The sequence below is a fragment of the Artemia sp. Qi Xiang Cuo genome, chromosome 16, assembly GCF_049724085.1.
Source record: "Artemia sp. Qi Xiang Cuo chromosome 16, ASM4972408v1, whole genome shotgun sequence".
NCBI classification, from domain to species: Eukaryota; Metazoa; Arthropoda; class Branchiopoda; order Anostraca; family Artemiidae; genus Artemia; species Artemia sp. Qi Xiang Cuo.
In genome coordinates, this window is record NC_142809.1 from 39,031,550 (window position 1) to 39,056,125 (window position 24,576).

At 34.5% G+C, this 24,576-nt stretch overlaps 1 protein-coding gene across 1 annotated transcript in view; it reads left to right on the forward strand.

The window, feature by feature from the left end:
• Window positions 1-24,576, forward strand: part of rdx (BTB/POZ and MATH domain-containing protein rdx) — a 73,435-nt gene that overhangs the window by 43,492 nt on the left and 5,367 nt on the right. Inside the window, exons 4-8 of the mRNA XM_089102727.1 lie at window positions 317-468; window positions 3,094-3,221; window positions 13,863-14,040; window positions 21,749-21,927; window positions 23,450-23,592. Of these exons, the coding sequence (XP_088958853.1) occupies window positions 317-468; window positions 3,094-3,221; window positions 13,863-14,040; window positions 21,749-21,927; window positions 23,450-23,592 (780 nt within the window). The remainder of the gene's footprint in view (window positions 1-316; window positions 469-3,093; window positions 3,222-13,862; window positions 14,041-21,748; window positions 21,928-23,449; window positions 23,593-24,576) is intronic.

The window sequence follows — 24,576 nt, forward strand, 5'->3', positions numbered from 1 at the left end:
TTTATTATGTCTCCCACCCCCGGTAAAATTATCTTCTTGGGTAATAGCGTCAATTCACGAAAATGTAGGGGCGGGGAAAAATCTAGGGTCGGAGCATTTTTTTCAATGAAAAAACAGTGTTCAATGAAAACACCAAAGAAGTATTTTTTAAATCTGAGGGAGAAATCTAGTGGAGAATACGTCCCCCCTAATTGACGCCCCTGTTCCTGGGTTGGACTTCTGCGCGTCTTTGCTTATACTCACGCCTGTCTTATGATTTGGATTGCTTGATCTTGTGTTGGTTTTATCTATGTTTAAAAACAGTTTTTTTTTCTAGGTGTTTACGAGTGAATCCAAAAGGCTTAGATGAAGAAAGTAAAGACTATTTATCTTTATACCTGTTGTTAGTATCCTGTAATAAATCTGAAGTTAGAGCCAAATTTAAATTTTCCATTTTGAATGCAAAAAGGGAAGAAACCAAAGCAATGGGTACGTCTCTTCACATTACTCTTTTTTGTCTTGTATCTTTTTTTTAGGGCGGTACTTTTAAGATATAGCAACCACACTTTGTAAGTTGAGCAAACCACATTCAAGAAGTGAAGTTGGGTTAATCATAGTGCAATATAAAAAAATATGATGAAAATATAATACTTTATTAACAAAATTATGTAAACTACAACAGAGAATAATGGAAAGTAGGCCACCCAGAACGCATATTAAATACCTAACCTAACTAACTCTATATATATTAAATATCTCATTAAAAATATCTGCATAGTAGTTTATCTCACTCAGGCTAAGCTGATTATCTCCGATTATACGCAGAAAACCAGTTTTATTGCACATCAAGAACAAAGTGTGGTTGCTAAATCATACAAGTACCATTAGGGCTTAATTTGAGCAGAGCCGTATCCAGCGGGTTTAAGCTGTTTGAACCCCACTTCCACCCCCGAAGTTTACTTTTACAAAAATAAAAACAAATACTGTTAACAATTTTTGCTCATATTGTAAAGTTTTGTTGAAACCCTCCCCCTCCTGAGCAAAAGTTTCTAGATACGGTCCTGATTGGTGCACATGATTCTATGCTTCATGATTCTATTATGTGCCGTCGAATTAGGGGCGGATCCGGAGCAAAAACTAGGGGGAGTTCCAATGGGACACTGGCGCCAATTAATAGAATCTTGGGGGGGGGCAATGTGACAAAGGTGTCAATAATTGACCAGATTGACAAATTTATTAAAAAAAAAGAAGAAAGAACAGGATAAGAGGGTGCCAGAAAAAATCCGCCAGTGCGTCGAATGTTATTTATACGAAAAAAGACAAATTCTTTAAAGTGATATTAAGAGTAAAAATATAAGCACCACAGTAATCAACATTTCAACAATGTGTCATAGCCTTCAAAAAAATGGAGTCGACACATTTTTTGTGCTTTCATTGGGAGTTTACATTATATTACGCTGTTGAAATAAAAAAAGAATATGATAAGGTTTTTGTTGCTATATCTTCACACCCTGTTCTCGTGGTTATTATATTGCATAATTACGCAAGTGTGAATGTTTGGAGGTGGTCATTACAAACACATTTATGAGGGAAGTCTAAAAATTCAAACGATTGGCTTCATTTGCCGAAAAACACATCTGGCATGCTATTATGCAGAAAAATCGAGACGAATCTCGGTTGACCAGTCGGTGTTTTTTGAAAAATCCACTTATTTGACCGACTCTGGTTGGCCAAAATTTTTACACTAAAAACAAGAACAGGGAAATTACCTCGACCAACTAGGTTCAGGGACGCCAATTGACGGAATCTAGGGAGGGGAGGGGAGAGGATTTATTTCAGATTAAAAAAAAAAAATCAAGATACAAAAAAACAGTTTTCAAAAATCTAAGGGCGGGCGCTTTTTTTTCGTTTCAATGAAAATGCTTAGACTATGTTAAACACAACAGATATTATCTTCTGATGTATTTTCTTCACTATAAGCATGCTTGTTTTGAAGAGAAACTGTTGAAATTGAACAAATAGTCTTTTTTTAAGTAAGCTAAGCATTTACTGTCTTTCAGAGATTAAGAGTGACATCAGCTGCCAATTATTTGAGGACTCTTTTAAATGTTGAGAAATAAAGCCAGGCTCCTTTCAATGTCGCCTTTGTACATGGTCTACACCTCTCTTGAAAAGATCATAAAGTGAAATCGAAGTTTAGCAGGAAATTAAAAGTAAAAATCACATGTCGCAAGACTCACTTGGGACTTTATGTGTACACCCGTCTATCCTAAGTGGGAGGGGTCTGAGATTTTTCCCGAGGGGATGGGTCCTTCGCACCAGTCTCAGAAGGATGTTTCTTTGTGTACAATTATGACATAGGGACGGGACACTGGGTATTGTGCCACTCTGTCTGATACATGTAAACGAAATGTGTCAAATCGCTGCTAGTGGTTTCGTTTTTTTTTGCATTTACAGATTGGTATTTGTGCATATAAATATATATTGTCTTTTATACCCACCATCTTTCCTTGTGGAAACATCAGCCATTAAAGCTTAAATCGAACATTAATTGTTTTGTGGTAATAAAAAAAAGACACAGAACATAGCTGCAATTCTTGAACTCCTGAGAAATATCACAGTAAGATTGACACTTATTGTAACAGAGACATGCTTTACTGCGTTGTTTGTTCCTTGTGGGTTAACTAATTTGGCAGAGAGAATGGTTTTTCCTCTGGGACTCTTCAAGGCAAGCATGAAAACTGGACATTTACCTAGGCCGTTTGTACTCAACCTGTGGCCTCTGGTGCAAAGCTTTCATGCTTGGCTATGAACGCTCTCAATATTGGATAATTGCTTCTTTAAAGATCCACTAATTATTGCTTTTCGAAAGTTGGATATGTGGCCCTTCTTAGGTAGCAAAAGTATGTATATTATCTAAAAATTAGTTTGAATGTCACCGTTCAAGTTAAAATACAAGTTATGATCTTTAAGAAATTTTTGAGCGTCTCAAAACTAACCCTAGTTTAGCCAGTCATAATGCTTATTTAGTATCTCATTAAAATTTTCAAACTGTTAGAACCTATCTGAAAGATGAATTTTTATATCTGTTTGAATGATCTTTGTTTCTTTTAGAAAGTCAGCGAGCCTACCGTTTTGTACAAGGGAAAGACTGGGGTTTCAAAAAATTTATTAGGCGAGACTTCCTATTGGATGAAGCAAATGGCCTTCTACCTGACGACAAGCTTACCCTATTTTGTGAGGTAAGTTGGTTTCCTTATGGGGCACCATTTGGGGGAGGGCCAGAGGACCATTCTCTCAAGTTTAGATATAAATAAAGATGTAAATAAATGTGATAAAAGAAAAAAAAAATGTCTTTAAATGGGTCAAGATTAGACTCTTTGCAGTCATGGTCCATGGAAAAATTTCTGCTCTGGGTCTTCCAAGAAAAATTTTGTTTTGATGATTCTAAAATTGAATTTTTTCCAAGAAGTGGAATTCCGTCTCTGGGAGCGAAAAGAAAATAATTTGATTTATATGTGCCATGATTCATGGAAAATATACGTTATTAAGTGGATCTGACTTGTAATATTCGAGAACTAGTAGAGAAGCGTTTCTGATAACAGCAATGAAAAAGAAAAACTGTAGCGTTTGCTCTTTTTTGAGAATTAAAAAAAAAGCTTTGTCCCGCCATATCATCACAAAATTTGAAGTCCACCCTTCAAAAAAAAAAAAACACCCCGTCCCAACAAAACTATTTCTGAGAGTGTCATTCAATTAAGCCTTGATGCAACAACAAAAAAAAAACAGGGTATACTTCCTAAAAAAATTATTTTGGGATACTTTTGGGCTTATTTTGGGAACACTTGATTACTAAGAGAACTGATTTGACTACTTAATTGAGTTCTTTATCCATAATAAGATGAAATTAGTGTAGAAATAAGTGGATCTTGTTTCTGTAAAAACAGAATTACGAAGCTTGAAGAATGCCAAGAAACGCTAAACGTTAGATAATGTTTGTGCCTTTTTTATCGATACTAGCACCAGTTTCCACTCTAGAAAGTTGTCTATACACTTTGGATCTATCTTCTGAAGATGCTTTACACTTTTTGTGTATTCATATATAAAAATAAACGGGTTTCCTATAAACTAGTTTTCTCTAGGGTTATAGTCACTTACGCACGTTTTCCGCGTTCAATACTGCTTATTTAATTCAATTCAAACATTTTATTGACCTCCAGAATTGGAGATTAAAAAAATAAACAAATTGGTTGTATACAATTTGAAACAAAATAAATCTAAATGCTGACCAATATACACAAACCTAAACTGTCGTTAGGTTTTTTTTTTACATTTCTTTAGAAACATCATAAATTTTAACAATAGGAGTTTATTGCACATCTAAAACTTTAATAGTATATCCTGTGTTTTGACTTTGAGTTAATTATATAATACCGATATATCAAAGAGGATGTTGTTTAGACCTGAGACAGCCTGCAGAATCCCTCGCTATCAGATATAGAACTGTTGATTCTTTTCCAGTTACTTCCGAATTTGTTTGATTCTGACTACAATTAGTAGTCACACCGTCTACAATTAGTAGACGGTGAATAAGAGACACTATTGTTTACATTTGGGATAGAGCGCTTAGCCCCTTGCTTTCAGATTTCGAACGACGTGTTCTTTTTAAGCAACTGAATAGTTTTATTCATATTTCATAGACGATAGATCAGAGGCGATATGTTGTTTACAGCTGAGCCAGGGTGCGTAACCCCTTGATTTCAAGTATCAAAGTCTAATATTGCTGTTTTTTTCATCAGGTCCTGAATTAATTTGACTTTATGCACACTTGTCCTTTAATAAAAATCAAATGCATGCATATGGCATATCTAAGAACTGAAATTATACATTATGCTTTTTTTATTTGTGAAGGACCTTAATAGACGATGGATCAGAGCCACTCACCTGCCAAACTACCACTGAATTTTTTCTATCAAGTACTGAATTAACTTGAAGGTGCATAGCGTCTTGATTTTAAATATCACACTAATATTAATATATCTTTTCATTAGAATTAATTTGACTTTATGCACACTTAACTTTTAATAAAAGGCAAATGCATGTATATGGCATATCTATAACTGAAATTATACATTGTGCTTTTTACTTTAGATGGACTGTATGGACGAAAGATCAGAGCTGTTCAGTTGCCAAACTAGTGTTGACATTTTTTTCCATCAAGCACTGAATAAATTTCACTTTATTGACGCTCCCTGTCACTACCCTATTAATAAAAGATATTAAGTTTATATGATACCTGGGACAGGCTGCTTGGGCGCTTGCTTTCAGATATACAACTACTATTGGCCTTTTTCCCAATCAAGTTCTGAATTAATTTGACCTTATGGATACTTCCCTTTGAATAAAAGGTATAGCTAATGAGGATTTGATACTTTTGGCTGTAATTCAAAAGTAATAAGGAAATACATTTGTTCTTCTTGTTCTTTAGTTTAAATCTTGACTGTAATTCAGTTAATAAACACGTTCTATGTGTTTTTGCGTGTCGGAAGTTCGATGCGAATTTTGATTGGTTTATTTTTCTAACTTGTTGTAGCACAGTGGATTGATGCTCTGCTTGGTAATAGGGGCCCCAGGGTTCGATCCCCGCCGCAGCAAGGTTAGGCGACGAGCCTGCTACTTGCCCCTGTAAAAAAAAGACCTAGCAGTTGCAATGTCGATTCCACGCCCTATGCACCAGCAATGGCTCTGGAAGATATTTTTCTTATCCAGATAAGAGTGAAAATTTAATTTGAAAAATTAATTAAATTAAAATTAATTAAAATATAAACTCTGGCAAAAAGCAAATATTTACAATAAGTTTACCTTTGCTTATTTTATTTTATCCTCTATTGTGCTAACCAGTTGTAGCACAGTGGATTGATGCTCAGCTTGGCTATAGGGGGCCCAGGGTTCGATCCCCGCCGCAGTAAAGTTGGGCGGCAAGCTTGCCACTTGTCCCAGTAAAAATACCCAGCGACTGAAATGTCGATTTGACGCCCTTTGCGCCATCAAGGGCTCTTGGGGATCTTTTCCCTTTTTTTCTATTAACAAAAATCACTACTGGTAGGCTACTATCGTTGGCTGTTGCGTGCAGACTTCGTATTTTTCAATGTTCTTGACATCGAAGAAAAGTATTAAAATAGCACGAGCTTAATGTTGGAAAAGTGTTAATTTCTTGCATAAACTTTTTTTTGTCAACTCTGTTAGTTCAGCACATATCCTAGACTTATGTTCTAATGGCTGTCGCAACGGCTGGCAAAATTAAAATATCAGGTGTAAAGCCAAAACTTGCAACATGAGTTTTGCAAACTGAGTATGTAGTTCAAAATGTTCAAAATATTGAATTTCTGAATGCTTTAGTCAGTCATAAAAAAACATGTGTTCCAACATTTTTGTTACTTGTTAATTTACGCTTTATATGTCACTTAGAGACAATAAGAACGATCAACAGTTTGTAGTTTAGGAGGGTGAGTATCCTTCAGTCAATGGAGTCAATTGAGGAAAGGCATTCGCTCTATCTTAGATTTAGTAAAATACATATATTTTTTGGGGGGTGGGGAGGGGGGAGGGGTGGGTATTTTAATTAAAAACAACTTTTTTTGTATTTTCATTGAAACAAATTAAAAAAAACAGAATTGCCCCATCCCCTCCCAGTAGATTTAAATCTTACTGAATAGGCTACGTTCACCCCTCCCCCTCCTTTATATTTCTGTGAATTGACGTCATTGCCTTCAGTTTGGATTCTTGGGGCTCCTTTCGGCTTCTAACAGGTTTTCTGATCCTTCCCTCACAAATTTAAACCAAAAGGTTTCTTTTTACCATACGATTGTGAAGTGTGTTCCTTTTCGTTAAGAGATAACCAAGACAATAACAAAAAAAATACAATCAAAAGAAAACAAAAAATGGATAATTATCGTAAAAAAATTTAAGGCAAATATCTTAATCGGAGTTATCTATAACACTAGCGGTTGTGTGGATAACATGTTCCTGGTATAGATCCCAATATTTTGCAAATTCAAACTGTTGACAAAGTTGGAAGAAAACTAATGTAAGTAATAGTATGATCATTATTACGATCAACAATTGCCCGCTGGAATAGTGGCTTAGAATATTTTTTCACGTGATCCTTCATCCCGGGAACAACCACGTCCCCCTCATATGGATGATCATAGCTGCACACAATGGGAAAAATTTTTGTAAACTTGGTCAGTAAGCACCCCTCCCTAAAAAAATGTGACGCAAGGTTGCACTTTGTCATGTTATTACCCCACCCCCTCACTCCTGACCCAAGTACTGGAATTCGTACTGATCGGGTTGCGTCGTGAGTCTTTTAAAAGCGTGGGATTTAGAGTACAATTCTGAGGGTAAGAATCGGTCATGTGCAAAAGACCTCATTCAAAACGAGAGAAAGTTTGCATGGAGAAAAAAAAAATGCAGAGAAATCTATTGTATACATATGGAGATCAGCTTGTCTGACGAGAAAATTGATTTGAAATTCATTTCTGGAATTGTGTATAGTTTTTTACAACGATAAATTGATAACCTTGTCGAAACAATACACAGTAAGCAACCATACGCAGGATATTGAGTAGCCCTCTATTAGGGGCGTTTTTTCACTCATCAATGTGCTAAGATTTACATCTTTTATCTGAAAACGCTTAAAAGTGAAATCTTTGAACAAAGATCTTACATCTTTGGTCGCTTTTGTGCAAACGCCTTTCATCATTCTGCTCTGATCGGCGGTCTAAGAACAATGATGAGTAGATCATCAATGTTCTCTCATCATTGTTCTATATGGTTGAACAGTGGCGGTCTTCACACTTTTTGCTAACATCAGTGAGCTGTAAGATCTTAAAACAAAGATGAGTTAAAAAACGATAATCTTTGCAGAAAGATGTAAGATCTTAGTGCTAAAAAAACGGGCCTATTGTCTATATATATATATATATATATATATATATATATATATATATATATATATATATATATATATACTAGCTTGTCAATTAGCTGGTACACACGCGATAAATCAAGTTTGGTTAATGCTAATGAAATAAAACAAAAGATGATGAAAATATAATAGTTAGAAACAAATTTGGGCTAAATATCTGCACATTAGGGGTCTGGGATAAACCATAGCATATATTAAATACGTAACCTAACCTAGGTACCATTTTCCCCCCACGCCCCCCCCCCCCCAAAAAAAAAAACAACTAAATATTGTAAACACAATGACAAATCACGCTTTGCGATCCAATTCTCTATTGACTGAATATATATATATATATATATATATATATATATATATATATATATATATATATATATATATATATATATATATATATATATATATATATATATATATATATATATATATATATATATATATATATATATATATATATATATATATATATATATATATATATATATATATATATATATATATATATATATATATATATATATATATATATATATATATATATATATATATATATATATATATATATATATATATATATATATATATATATATATATATATATATATATATATATATATATATATATATATATATAGGATAAGACACCCAGTAGTCGGACACTTTAATCACTTTGAAAACTTTTTGACATTTAAACTACTCTAATTACTGTATTATACCACCTAGAAACTTAATTTTTGTATCAAAAAATTTCTGAAGAATTTCTGAACAAGTAGGTTACTAATTCAATTAGTTCCACTTGTACAGCGCCTCCTATTTTTGAATTTACTAGCAAGTGACAATTCTGCCTAAACTGGGACATACAAACTGCTCATTGTAGATAGGCCTAGTGATTAAAATAATATAAAAGATTATGTCCGAGAATAGGCAGGTGGCCGACTACTGGGTGTCTTACCCTATATATATATATATATATATATATATATATATATATATATATATATATATATATATATATCAAAATGATACATTGTATCTTTTTGTTAATACATATTTTTAATTAATATTGTATCAAATGATGCAATATTAATTAGTTAAATTTGACAACGCTTTTCCTTGGCACAGATTTAAGTAAGAATTTGCTGTTTTCCAAAAACAACTACATTGTCAAAGGAAAGCCATATCTTCTTAAGCCGTTTGGTACCTTTTGGTTTTAGCTCATTTTTTGCTCGTTTGTCCCAAGGTGTCTTTTTGTGCTCGCTACTACCACAATGTTCATAACTGTATGTGAGGTATTTTTCACTGACAAAAAATTGAATTCCTGATTGTTGTTAGTTATATTTTTTAAGATATGTATGATTGTGTAAGTTTCCACCTAATCGATCCTAACAATCAGATTTTTTTTTTCATTGTCCTAAGCATTTAACAGGCTCAGTGAAGGTGTGGTACTTTTGTCTTATAGCCACCACACTCGAGATCTTGTATCGCGAACGTGGGACAATAACCGGTTTTCATGATCTTTATACCAGACAATATTAGCTTCGGCTCGGTGGGAAACTACATTGTAACTATATTTTAATGAAATATTTAGTTGGTATTTTAGTTACGTTAGTTTAGGCTAAGTATTTAATATAATGCGATCTGGGCGGCCCCACATTCATAATTCTTTGTTTTATTTCATTAGCATTAACCAAATTTCACTTTTCGATAGAACTTGAGTGTGGTGGCTATAATAGCCCAAATTTGTTTCTAAACTATTATATTTTTATCCTTTTTGTTTTATTTCATTAGCATTAACCAAACTTCTTCACTTCTCGCGTGTTTTCTGACTAATACATAAGTACATTTTTTTTCTCGAAAACTGTTCCATATGTTTTTATTGTCACACTGAGACTTTCTGTAAGATACTTTGTGTTTGTAATACAATCCTAACATTATGCGTCATTTTTCATTTCTCAGAATAAACTGAAAACAAGCAACCTTTCCTTTTTGCTCATATCTTTATCGTTTCTCAGAAACTAATATTGAATATTGTTGTATAATACAATATTAGTTTGAAACTATTCAATAGTTTAATTAATTACGGTAATAAAAAAAGTAAATGTTCGAAAAAGAACATAATTAAAAAAAACATGATAGTAATAATAATATATGTTAAAATATCCTTTTGCGATTTTCTTTGATGAAAATGCACAGAAGATGGTTTTCCAAATCGAAGGGGGCAGTGGTGCTCCCCCCCCCATCCCACCCAAAAAAAAAGAAAAAGAAAAGAAGAGAACGTTTTTGAGCTCCTTTTTTGAGATTTCAAACACAGTTTTATTCATTCGGAGAAACATTTTTCTACTTTGATCCGTACAGAAACGAACTGGAAATTTCTCCTCTAAATGTGAAGACATTTCTTCATCGGACGATGGGAACTCCGGGTGTTGGACTAAAATGCATTTCCTGTCGAACCCTTGGTTAAGCATTTGGAGTAAACATGTTCACTCAAATGCGTATGTCCAGAAATCTCAATTTATTTAGATGGGTTGCGAAGGGCAGCATTGGTTGATTGTTTGGATTTTCTAATTGTTTGTTTTTATTCAGCTTACGACCTGAATTTCCCTTAGATCTATATCCTCTTCCGGGTAAAGCCTTTTTTAACGACCCTGATTGAACAAAAAAAAGGCCTTGCCAAAGATGCGTCTCTCAAAAATCCGACACTGTATGTATGGCATGTACCTCTTTAAAGATATCACAAAAAACGTTTCCTATGTAAAGGTGCGAGGCCATTTCCTGCTTTGAATAATATTCATCCTTGTCCTGCCAAAATGTTCAACCTTGACTATCTTTGGAGCACCTCGACACTTGTACCCGAAAAAAAAAGACTCGTTTTAACAAAAATCTTGACTTTTTGTTATCATATGAGCAAATCTTGACAAACATACGCAAATTCTTTAACGTTTACGACCTTGCTAATGAGACCATTTTTCCCACTGAAATTCAACTTTATTTTGTTTCTAGCTAGAGGCAATGTTTAGTTATTTAAATAACTTCTTTTATTTTCATTCCTATTAAGTAGGAACCAATAAGTATGAACAAAGTGTATTGAGAAAACAATAGACGCCAACTAATGCTTCCAGGCTTAAAAAGCAAAACGTGAGACCAGGCCTGGATTTACTAACAGGCCGGCGCCCAGGGGAACAGAGTGCCAGGGGGCGCAATAAATTATCACTGAATGATTTTTTGTTGTAACAATAACTGGACTGAGGTGATTTAACGTTCAAGTACCAGGTGCACTCCATCGCCGTGCTGCCTATTCACAGAAAATTGATTTTAAAACAACGGAGGAATGGCCATTCATAAACTGTCAGGTGTCTCCCAAGAGTGGCTGCTGAGAGTTTGGTATCACCTCTCTCTTTTATAACCTTTTGCTCATCAGTTGCGTTCTGTTCAGTGCTTTCACTATCCCCGAATATTTCAGGGGTTTCCCGAAAATATCGCAAAAACGCTTGGGCCTAGAAGCGGCAATGATTTTTAAAACAAGCGAGATTCTATATTCGTTTTCATCTGATTAATTATGATTGTATGTCTTTTACAGGATGCTGTAAAACGGGTAAAGAAACAAGACCAAATTGTATATTTTCGACCATAAAAATTGATAAAGAATTCTGTCTGGCGTGCGATTTCTCTGCGGCTGATTCAAGCATCAAAACTGGTTTTCAGTTTGATCAGAATGTGAATCAAAAGGCCATGATATTGTAAGCGCTTTCTCGTTTAGTCTCAAAGAGAATGTGACCTCGATTTATGAGGGGATTTATTTTCATCTTGCTGGAAATAGGTGGTTTTTACCTTGCTCAGGTCGGTCATTGGGTTAGGTTTTCTGTCAGATGTTTCTGTCAGATACTCATTTTCTGTAATGTTGCATTAATTAATAAATGAAGCCTTATTGCTTCTCAGATTCACTTTGTAAGTTTCCCTAACCTAGACCATACTTCTCTAACTTTTGTCTGGTCTGCCATATTTTGCCTTCCATATCTTTCAATCTGGTCAAGATAAACCTACCAAAAATATTCTTTTGTATATAATATATTTGGAAATATACTGTCAAAATATACCGAAAAAACATGGGCAGTCTGTACATTCAATTTTTGTGGGTGGAGCTGAGACTGATGAATGGGTGGAGCTGAGAGATTCTTCTAGTGTTCACAATTTAATAATTTCGCAAAACGCATTCAAAGGCTAGGCACTCCAAATTCAGAACAGATTCCCTAGAAAAACTTACTTTTAAATTGCAACCTGAAGTTAAGGGGTTGCATGGAAGAGTCGATAGTCAATCTGATTTGATGTGGCCCGTCTGCTGTGTTAATTGAAAAGGCGTTATGTTACTTAAATTAAATTTTACAGCGGAGGGGAAAACTGAAAAAAATGTTTTTCAGGTTTTTTCATTGTACTAATGGCTTGCAAAAAGAAGGCTTTCTTAAGTATTCAGGAAACGACTAAACAAAGGGTGTCAGTTTTTTTTATGAAGCATACCATACAACAGTTTTTGAGTAGCGGAGCCGAGTTGTTGTGTTATTTGGCCAATAAAGAGGGCCATTGAGAAAAAGGAAAGGTGTTGAAATCTTTGGCTAATGAAAACGGAATATACAGACTCATTGTGAAATTATTTTCCCTTTTTATTGTGTATATTTGGATAGCTTAAATCTTATGTGGAGGGGGGATGAAGAAATTTATCCCTCGATATCTGTCCTAGCTTTAAGACGTATCGGGTTATATTTAAATAAAATATCAGTTTTATTTAAATTATAGCCTTTTTCTCTCAAATTCTGTAAATGGAAAAGTAGTGTGGTGTAACAAATTATTTCTGAACATCCCTGCCAATTAACCCGACGTTCTCAGGTCAATGCTCAAAAGTGGGCGCTAATGAAGATTTTGCCCCTGGCGCAAGAGAGACCAGAAGCGCCACTTCTCACTGCATACCTTTTGGTTTTTGTCATTTTCTTGAATGATTACCATAAGTAGGGATAACATCTTAGTCCCACTTCGAGAACTGGATCTTAACTGGAGAATTTATTGGCCAAGGTGTCGTATCAGAATAACTTCATTCGAAGAGTTTCTTGCCATTTGTTGAAAAACCAGAGGAATATTCACCCTGAAACAGGTTTCGACCTCTCGAGTAATATAAATATGATCCAAGCTACCATAATATTAGAAATATTAGAGAGGTATCTTCGGAATAATTTCGCGCCAGTTGTGGAGATGACTTTTTAGGTAGCCTTTCCAAGGTTTGTAAAGCTCATACATTTGCTGTCCTCTATTAAAACCTTCTATTTACATTTTCAAGATTTCGAGAATAATTGCAAAATAGGGATTTTCCGTTTTTCGGAAAAGGAAAATAAATGAATATACAGTATGTAGTCAATAGATCTTTCAAAGTCAATTTTGTTCCCTTCTTTTCTACTCAGTTTTGGTTTGGCGTAGGTTTTTTAATTAATAGTATGCCTATAATAGGTTCTGGTTGTGGAAAACGGGTGAAGTCACTTTTTTACTCCTTCAGATGCTAAATATTATCTAAAAAAGTCAAGTAGATAGAAAAATTTTGACTGCGCCATTGGATTTGCCATGTCAAATTTGGGGAGCCCGATCCTTGACTCAAAATCGAATTTTTGTATAGATACTGGGTTTCGGCAGCCGGTAGCTGATCTTTGTTCGAGGCTTGTTTATTGCCCGTTTTACTTGGTAGCCGAAAAAATACATGAACATGAACGTCCTCTTAGCGAAGAATAAGGATCATTTATAAATTTTGCAGTTTTATCTACAGGTGTGACTGCACTGTTGTTCGGGAATAAGACTGTATTTATTGGGCAAATCTATTAATATGACAACATTGTCAGTATATGTATTTCATTTTTAGGTGAGCGTTGTTGCCGATAGTGTCAACATATCTGGTCAATCAAATGCCATTCAATTTAGAGTTCCTGAATGTCGTCTCTCAGATGATTTAGGGATGCTTTTTGAAAACCAAAGATTTAGTGATGTTACACTCTCCGTTGGAGGGAAGGAATTTCAAGCACATAAAGCCATTCTTGCAGGTAAGGAGTAGTGCAGGAGTCTTGCAGGTGTGTCAAGGGTGTGAATGATACTGCTTACAGGCCTCCTTAGGCTTGCTCAGCTTATGGTGGGATATATGATTTGACGTGTTGACAAATTTTTCGTATTGACATATTTGACAATTTGACAGTATTGGCATTTTTGAAACAAAGAAAATTGTGTCCAAACATTCTCGGAATATTCCGCATTATAACTCTAGTTGTTACTCGTAGCATTATTAGTAAGTAAAGACGGTGCAGTAAGATGTTAAAAGTAGAATAGCCAAGGCCCAGGGTGTTTTTCCATTGTTGAAAAAAGCTTGGAAGAACAAGAAGATGAGCGTGGGAACCAAAATTAATTTATTGGAAGCTACAGGGATGACAGTGGTGAAGTATGTTTCTGAAACTTGGGTGCTCCAAAAAACGGAGGAGGATTTGCTAGATATTTTTCAGAGAAATTTCCTATGGGTTGTTTTGGGCACCCAACTCTGACCGTATCCCAAACAGTAAGCTAAACACGAGAGAAAGGATGAGGTAGCTAAGACACGTTTTGCGGATGAATGATGACAGATTGCCAAAGATTGTCCTTGTCGGCTAACCGTCTAGGGCCAAATGAAAATCAGGTTACCCCTGAATGAGATAGGAGGATGTCGTGAGGGAAGATTTAAGGAAAATGGGAACTGCTTGGAATGGTATAAGGAGGGAAGATTTGAATAGATTGGGATGAGGGGGAGCTTGTGTAGCTATGTTGGCCTCAGGCAGCTTGGTTCTGAAGTGAGTTGTTAGTAGTAGTAGTAGTAGAAGTATTGAAAAAAGGAAAGATAAATAAGCAGATATTTCGATCGAGACCTCTGCTCAACCGTCCTCAGGGGAAGGAAGTAAATAAAGAGTAAAATTTTATACGGATAAAAGTCCTTAGGAAGAAATAAAAACAAAACAAACTGGTTTGTTTTTATTTTGACCTTGACTTTTATCCATGTATATATATATTATTTGAAAAAAACTACGTTTTCTAAAGAGTTAAAGAGGCTGAGTTACAAGGTCGAACCTTAAAACGTACAGGGATTAGGAGGCAGAGTGGTGAGGCTTTCGCCCCCCAAAATTCACGTTTTCGCGGCGATTAAATAAAAAAAAAAAATTTAAACTGAAAGTAAGGAGCGACATTAAAACTTAAAACGAACAGAAATTATTCCGTATATGAAAGAGGCTGTGCCCGCCTCAACGCTTCGCTCTTTACGCTAAAGTTTGACTTTCTCACAACTCTTTTTTTAAACAATAAAAACTTTAGCGTAAAGAGCGAGGCGTTGAGGAAGGCACAGCCTCTTTCATATACGGAATAATTTCTGTTCGTTTTAAGATTTAATGTCGCTCCTTACTTTCAGTTTAAATTTTTTTTTTTTTTATTTAAAGGCTGCGAAAGCGGGGGTTTGGGGGCGGCAGCCCCCCAACTGTGCCTCCTAATCCCTGTACGTTTTAAGGTTCGACCTTGTAACTCAGCCTCTTTAACTCTTTAGAAAACGTAGTTTTTTTCAAATAATTTCTGCACGTTTTTGTACAGTTTATTACTTATTATTGCTTGACTAACTGTTAGCTGATCGTGTCAGGAGTTGAAGTTGGGGCCGCTGCCCCCCAAACTCCCCGCTCTTGAACATTCTTGTGTTAAGGCTTTTAATTCCTGAATACTCAAATCACGTCGTACAGGGTGCCTCCTAATCCCTGTACGTTTTAAGGTTCGAAATTTTGACTCAGCCTCTTTAACAGCCCCCCAACTGTGCCTCCTAATCCCTGTACGTTTTAAGGGTTGACCTTGTAACTCAGCCTCTTTAACTCTTTAGAAAACGTAGTTTTTTTCAAATAATACACATAAACAGGTTAGACATGCTTTGTTATGAAAATTGAGGCGCAGATATTTTCATAACAAAGCATGTCTAACCTGTTTATCTGTATTATTTGAAAAAAACTAAGGTTTTTCGTAAATGTAAATTCGGGGGATAATATTTTCGGTCTGAAAATATCAAAAGACCCTAAGAGGTCGAATTCTGCTTCGAATGAGTCCTCATTCAACCGGATCCGTTGCCAACTGTGGCCTGTAGGCGTGGCTAAGAAAAAAAAAGAAATCATGATGAATTTTAAGTGGCTATATTTGGTTTTTTGAAAACAGGGAAGGAGTGATCGGATTGAGCTGAAATTTCGAGGATAAGCTCCCGGGCCCTAGGAAAGCTTAACCTCTAAATTGCAGCCCAATCGGACAACGTTAAAGGGGGGCTGTGGTGGGAGGTTCCAAACTTCCGGCCCAGTTTACACCATGAAGATAAAGTCGGAGGAGGATGAAATTTTGCAAGTTTCTTAGTTTGAGCTTGGGCTACAAAATGCGATTACCGCCGTCTCTCTGCGACCTCTAGGACCTGAAATCGCTTACCAGTGTGGTGGGTCGCCTCTTTATAGAGGCACAAGTGTGCCTCCTTGATTTTTTTTTACTCTTTATTCACTTTTGCGCACTGAGGTCCGTACGGAGGTCTCGATCAAACATCTGCATATTTATTCATCTTTTTATCACTGGCTAGAATTTCTCTCGTTTTTTCTTCTTCAAAATTTTATTTTCATTTTGTCATGCATAGCCAGTGTGGTTTTTGGAATTATATAGGTTACAGGTAAGTGCTTTTCCGCGTAATTCAAGTTTTTGTGGACGCAGAGAAATTTTAATGAGAAGCAACAGATTTTTCTGTCTTTGACACGTTTGGCACATAGCAATATTTTGGAACAGCTGACGGAATAAAGCAAAACCAAGCAAATGGAATTAATTGAGGAATTAATTTTCGCACGCATTTTGCAAACATTTTTATGCTAAGAAAAAAAGGCTGATGAAAAATATGAACTCTTGACCTTTCTTTTTAAGAATGATAGCAACCTTGCTACTAACACTATCAGAAGGCATTATTTCCTATCATGCTAAATTTTTTATTTGGATGAACCCTCCTAATTATCTGTCTTCATGAGGAATATGTTTAAATTTGCCAAGCAGTTAGGCTAAAAATCCGCTTTAATTATTAAATGGTATGGAAATTAGGCTTTCTGGATTTATCCTTTTAGCTGAGCAATGACGAGGATAAAGCAGTGTTCACATGCATGTCTAGCTTAACTTCAATACGTAAACACTTAAGTCTGGACATGCAATTGTATAGACATACACGTGAGCACCACCTTTAAGCGCAAATGATGAATATAGTGACAAAAGAAGCTTCGTGGTTGGTAAAACTGAAATTGTATGCACAGATTTCTAGATTCTGGAACTGGATGCTTAGCTGTAACTCATTACAACCAATTATCAAATTTTTTATGTGTAAGGCACCTGTCTAAACAGATGCAAGTTTAGCTTGACAGCCATGTGAACACTAATTATAATAACGCTAATTATTTATTGGTAATTTTTCTTTCTTTGGGGCAAACTGTAGTTTAATTTCTCAGTCATCACTGATCAATCCTGTCATTATGATTGGTTCGGCCTTGTGAACAGGATTTAAAGGGATTCGTCACCTTAAAGGATCATCCTATCTCGTCCCTAAAAAACTTTTAGTTTGTATGACCAAACTATTTAAAATTGACTGGGTAGTCTTGCCATAACTAGTAGAGCTTGAATAAGAGATCCGACTAAACGACAGAAAACTAAAAGCCAATACTTAATTTCCTGGTAATCTTAGAAAAAACCATTTAATTTCCCCCGTTTTGTACCGTAGATAGAAATATTTAGATTTAATGAAAATTAAATTATTAGAAAGTGGGTTTTATTTATTTTTATTGAACAGAGCAGAATTTTCGTTTTAAAAATGAAAAAAGGGCGGTCTCTAAAAATATCTCAAGCATACCTGCTTGGGATTGATTAAAGATCAGCTCAAAAGAAATGTCATTTGAGTAATTTGACAGATTTGGGGGTTCCCTGTTGTGCCACCAGCCTTGATTGGAAGCCTTGCTGACACAGGATGCATAATATTTTTAATGTATGTGTATTGAATAGACAATGTTTTGCTTAACAATTAGTTAGAGATAATAAGTTTTCTTTATTTTAAACTAGCCTCTCGTTTACTTTTCGAACTGTTACCAAATTTAAGAATTTATCAAAACTGCTTTGAGGGTTCCCTGTGGTGCTAGGAAAATTCTCTAATTGACCCTTTGCCTTTGAGACGGTCAGCCGACGCTGAGACTCAGAAAACTATTTTAAGGTATCAAATCCCCTTAAATAGAATGTAGTGCTCCTTCACCAGTTTCCGTAAATACCCTTGTCTTTAATATCTTTTTATTAAAGAATGGTTTGAAATATTTTGATACCAGGAAAGCTTTTTCATCCATCAAACATCTAAATCCTAAAAGTTGACATAGCAGACATTCCCTTGAGAAAAGTTGAGCGCTGCTAGCTGATTGTCTTTGGGGGAAGTCCACGATTTCATTATTATCATCAGGAATTTCTAAAAACATGTTATAAAATATAGTGAATAAGAAGTAGACAATCATTGATTCTTTAGAAGAAGTTCATTCATTTGTTTTTCGAAGTTTGTCTTTGGTCAGATAAATTAATTATAGAAACCAAGAGGAATTGCTGTAGACGAAACGTATACAAAAAATAATCCCGGAATTCGACTAGTGCTAGTGCTGTCGTCTATTTTATTAGAACTTTATAGTTAAGTTCTAGTCGCTTATTTCTAAGCCTCAGCTTACATTAAGCTACAAGTTTTAAAAATTAAGCCATAAAACTAGTGAATTAGACACTTTTGCTTTAACCTTTCCTCGAATAAACCGTTAGCTTGTCAAATTCTATCTTTTATTGTCTTAACTGTTAACTGTCTTAATATTTTATCGGGATATAAGCCTGGAAAACTAACTGGAGAGAAGGAAACATGTTTAGAAAAAAAATCTTTATAATCTGCAGAGTAATCATTGTTAACACATTTTGCATGCAGCTAACCTTATTTTTACTTATTTCAGTGTTTTTCCACTTTTTCTAAGAAATTCATCAATTTTTCGCAATAACCTTTGTTTAATTTTGAAAATTCAGCTAAATGCAGCAGTGTCAACTCAAGATTCTGGCCGTTTTTCTGAACTAAAGCACTATCTATATTTTTTTCATGGAATTGTCTTTAGTCAATAGACTTTTTTCATGAATTTTATGTTAACGCCACTGCAATTACTTTAGCGTCCTCTACAAACAAATTTTGGGAAGGGTGCTCTATTTCAAAGGGATGATTCAAAACTGAAGAAAAGCTCTTGAAAAAAATGGTAATTATATTAGAAAAGTTGGAAAAAAATTGAAATAAGTGAAAATAAATGTTTAGCGGCATACAAAATGCGTTAATTATGATTATTCTACATAATATGAAGTAAGAATTGTTTTTTTTAGCATGTTTCCTTCTCTTTAGTTAGTTCTCTAGGTTTATACCCTTATCAGGACCCTATAACTTAAACTCTATTTATTAATAGCCTGTAAGTGGGAAAGAGAAGATAAGATATTCATTTCAAAAAATTACTATTACATGGTCTGAAGGGTCGAATTTCATTATCGGGATCAATAAACAAAAATGTGGTAGAAGATTTAAAAAACAATGATAAACTTAAAAACTAGCATGCAAAATAAATTGGCATCCAAAATAAATTTGTTGGAATGGACGTCAATTTATTTTGGGATATTATATCATCCATGTAACGTCCCCGGTAGATTTGCAGGGTTGCCACTCCGCGAGGAAAAAATCACTAGATTTTAGTGATCTTTTGGTTGATTTAGTGATTTTCTTCAATAATCCAATGATCTATGTGCTGATTTAGGAATTTTTCATTTAGGCAATATAAAAAATCACCGGAAATAGTGATATATCACTAGAGGTGACAACCCTGTAGATGTGTTTAAAAAAAAAAACCTATAAATCTAAAGCCCCATAAAAAGCCCGGAATGGAAGTCAATACTTATAATGGGAATATACAGTCTATCTACATTCTTTCTTGTGCTTCTTTTGTTTTTCATCAACTTCATGGCAATCTTCAAAAATCTCTTCAAAAAACTCCTCAGTTTATTTCTGATTCAGCTCCATATAACCTTCGTTCGTCACATTATATCTGCATTCCCCCTACTCCCACTGTGCGGTCAGATTTCTATCCCCTCATCGCTTGTCATCAGGTTTGGAACTCCCTGCCTTCTTCAGTACAGAAATGTCACTCGTTTGGCACTTTCAAGAGGATTCTTAAGGACCATTTAGTTAAGAATCAAACTGAATAATTTTTTTTTTTTTTTTTTTTTTTTTTTTTTTTTTTTTTGTGGAGTTGATGTCCCCTGAATGGTTAGTTTGTTTTATGGTGGTTTTCTCTGCGCTATGACTCCCAGGCCTCAGGTATGATTATCATTTTTTATTGGTGAAACTTGTATAGTTCACTAAGGAGTAGCATTCATGAAGATAGGTTAAATTTTATTGCTTTCGCACCATTTTATTACAGTCTAATAATTACAGTCTGTTTCGACGACAGGAATTCGCTTATAGTATTTTTTTTTTTTTTTTTTTTTTTTTTTTTTTGAGTCTATTTAATATAATTAATTAATTTAGTTTATTTATTCTAATTTTTTCTATAGTTTCTATTTTATTTATATTTTCTTTTCTTCTCCTTCATATGTGAGTAAGTGATCATTTTAAATTTTCTTTTGTTTTTTATCCTTGAGTATGTAATTCATATTGAGTATGTTTTTTATCCTTGAGTATGTAATTCATATGTCTTCCCTCTTTGTACAGGCCAATGAGCCTTTGAGGGATTTATAACATCTAATATTGTATGTGTATTTAATGAAGAATAAAACTTATCTTATCTTATATATATATATATATATATATATATATATATATATATATATATATATATATATATATATATATATATATAAAAACAAGTAAAACTCGATATAAAAAACGTGCTGTAAAAAAACTAAACGGAATATTGAAATAAAAAAAGAAAAAAGAGCAAACATGCAAAACATGGCAACGCCTATAATAAAAAGAGAAACATAGCGGTATGTTTTGTTGGTTTTCCCGTAATGTAGAGTGCAAAAGTTTTTTCCATATCTGGAGTGCATGAGTGAACGGAAGGCAAGGCAGGGACAGACTGACAAACAGCCCGAGGTGGTCGAAATCAAGGCGGGGAGTGTCTTTTGGGAAAAATATTTTCCGTGCCAGGTTTTTTCGTTGCCTTTTTTTAAGAGTGGATGCACAACATACCTCCTGCACTCAAGCGTTAAAGACTGGATCTGTCATATTAGACTTGGATGAGATTATAAACGTTAACTTCAAACCTTTGAAGAGCTATTGGAATGTAGCCAAAGCAGAAGCTTTAGATCAGATGCCATGAAGGAGGAGTGTTTGCCATTCCGTGTGTCGTTAACAGCTAAACGCAATTGGTTGTATTAGTAAGGTGAAAATTTGAAAAATAAATAAATAAAATGGTTGCTGGTTTGATAATATTTGTACTAGTATTCTGGTATAAAAAATTCTAGACGTTTGGTTTTTCATGGACATACGTTAATAACGTATTCTCGTTGCTTATCTTGAGAGTGAGTAATGAAACGAAATATACAATATATGAGGGGAAAATTTCCGTTTCATTTTAGCAAAGTACCGTTCTTTTAGAATTATTGTTCAAATATCTTTTTTTTTTGTTCATGTTGATAAGGCTGGTTCTTTTTTAGCTCGGAGTCCAGTATTTGCTGCTATGTTTGAGCATGAAATGGAGGAGCGACGCTGTAATCGGGCGGATATTAATGACGTTGAATCTGATGTCTTTAGAGAAATGTTGCGTTTTGTCTATACAGGTAAAGCCGCCTGTTTAGATCGAATGGCAGACGATCTACTAGCGGCTGCAGATAAGGTAAACTTTCAGGGGTCTCTCATTTCCAGTTCTAATGCTTACAGTCTATTTTATATAAATGTAGGTAAAACGATTGCAAACAAGAATAATAAAACTTGAAAGGTTTGTCGATTTTTGTGTTAAATTTGGACAAACCGCAAAGTCTATTTACCTGCATTTTTAAGAGCAGTTTACAGATTGAAGAAATATTTTGTCAATTTTTTAGGATAAACTTTCTTTGTTCCTGCATTTTTACAATTAATTTATGAATTCGACACATATACACCCACCCACCCTGGGTATGCCCCTGTTCGGTTTACAAAATTGGTGTATTTAAATGCCAGCTTTTGTTTCATGATTTGCAAAAGTAATGGTTTTTCTTTTCTTTTCAGTAATATTCTTTGTTTAGCACTTCAATTTATTCTTCATAATTTTGTATGGGGAACTACATAGTTTTTGAACACCAAGTTTTTTTCCTTTTACATTTCTAAGGGCATCTTAATGCAAACCAAATGCACTAGCTCATCCTTTAAAACTTCAAAACAAAATATCGCACACGTTTCTCAATGGTGTCTAAAAAAAGAAGTCTAAAAAAAGTCTAAAAAGTCTAAGAAGTCTAAAAAAAGAAGTATTTAGAGTTATAAAGGTACCCTTTCGTTATAAAGGTACCCACTTGGCCGTCCTAGCCGAGTGGATGTGCGCGCTGGATCTAGGATTCTTTGTCCAAGAGGGCGAGACTTCAAATCCTTGTGCGTCTAATCATTTCGTTTTGGAAGAGGGTTGTCGTTGTGACTCTATAAGCTTAGTCTTAGGCAAACGAGGTTTACATTGGAGCTTGGAGATATCTGGGGAAGGTAAACCGGACGCGTCTGCCAAAGCACAGGATGGTTGGCCCCCAACCCCCCATTGCACTTCCTGGCTGAAGGGCCAAGAAATGGAGATCAGCATTGCCGGTAGGAACTGTAAAGTCCAATGCCGTATTCTTTACCTTTACCTTTCGTTATAGGAGTATGTAATTATTATGGGTTATAGGGTATATGGTTATAAAATTACTTCAATTTCTTTGCAGTAATAATAAAGATAATAAAAGTAACTATAATTTCTTGCAAACTCCACATCGCCAATAATAAAGGCTTGAAAATGTTTTCGACTTTCTTGCAGTTCGAAAATGTTCATGTTGTTAAATTGAATTTATAATAAATTTCATCATTTTCGGCTTCTTCTGGAAAGTCAATTTTACGAGCAATCTACAAAACTGGCATTAATAATATTAACAGTTTGAATTTAGCTGTACTCAAAATATTTTGTTCCTTTTGCAAGACTGTGGTTTTTGAGTTAATGATTATTGATGTTATCAATAGTGGCATTAATGATGCTGATAATGATATTACTGAATTTAGATTAATGACTTAAAGACATTAAACCTATGAAATTTTATCCTTTCCAGCGGTAATGATAATCTTTTCAACAATCCTTAGAAAATATCTAAATTTTGTATTGAATAAGCTGTTCAATTCACTAAAATTTTCTCTTTTTTTTCTAGTATGCTCTTGACCGATTAAAAGTAATGTGTGAAGAAGCCTTAAGTTTGAATTTGTCAGTAGAAAATGTAGCAGAAGTCCTTATATTAGCAGATTTACATTCAGCTGAACAGTTAAAGGCACAGTCTATAGACTTTATTAACACGTAAGTAAAGTTTTTATACTACTTTCTTTTTGTGAAGTAGTGGCGAAAACAGGCAAAGTTGCTTCTGTGTTATTGTTCTGAGGAGTGGCTCTTTTATTGTATACTGTATTTTAACACACACCTTCTGTTGTTTGTTTTATGGAGTAGCAATTGTATTTATTCAGTTTGATTATTTTCTTTTTATTCTTCCTTTATTTTAAATTTTACCCTTAATTTTTATGTAGTTCTATTATAAAATCTTTCTTCTCCATGCTGAGGATGCCTTTTTTAGACAGGCGAAATATCCATGTGGTCGTTTCTTATCCTTCTCTTTCTGCTGGCGATACACCTGTTGTTTTCTCAATTTCTTTCCTTTTTATTGTCGATGGGATTTGCGAGAATTTTTTTTTTTTTAAGGAAATTCATTCCGGTTTTAAAATTGCTCTATAATTATGATAATATGACACGCATAATATATTATTATAATAGCACAATAGTTACGCTTGCTCAGTAAATTATTACAATTAATTTCAATAAGCTCTGTTGGGGTAAGTGTCAAAAATTCTCACAATTTTTACGCACTTTCACAAAATTTTAATGAACAGGATTATTTTAATGAACAGGATTATAAAACAATTTGCATGGTATGGATCTTAATATTTGGGAATATAACATGTTTAGCACTTGCTAGTGGGTGTCTCAATTATCGTATTCCAAATAATATGTCATGGATAACTAATTGCCTATGACAAAATCACATTACAAGCACTCGTGTCTTCAAACTTTTGAAACGTAAACATTCGGTTGAATGGTGATGTATCTTATTGAACTGAAACTGTGACTGAGCCTTGTAGATTATTTTCCAACTAAAATTAATCGTTATGGTATTCGCAAAGAAAAATAGGCATATCCTCATAAAGTGAAGGTGTTACCATTGCCACACAGTGGCGGTTTTTGGGGAATACAGAGAGGGCACTTTCCCCGAGCGCAGAAATCTTAGGGATG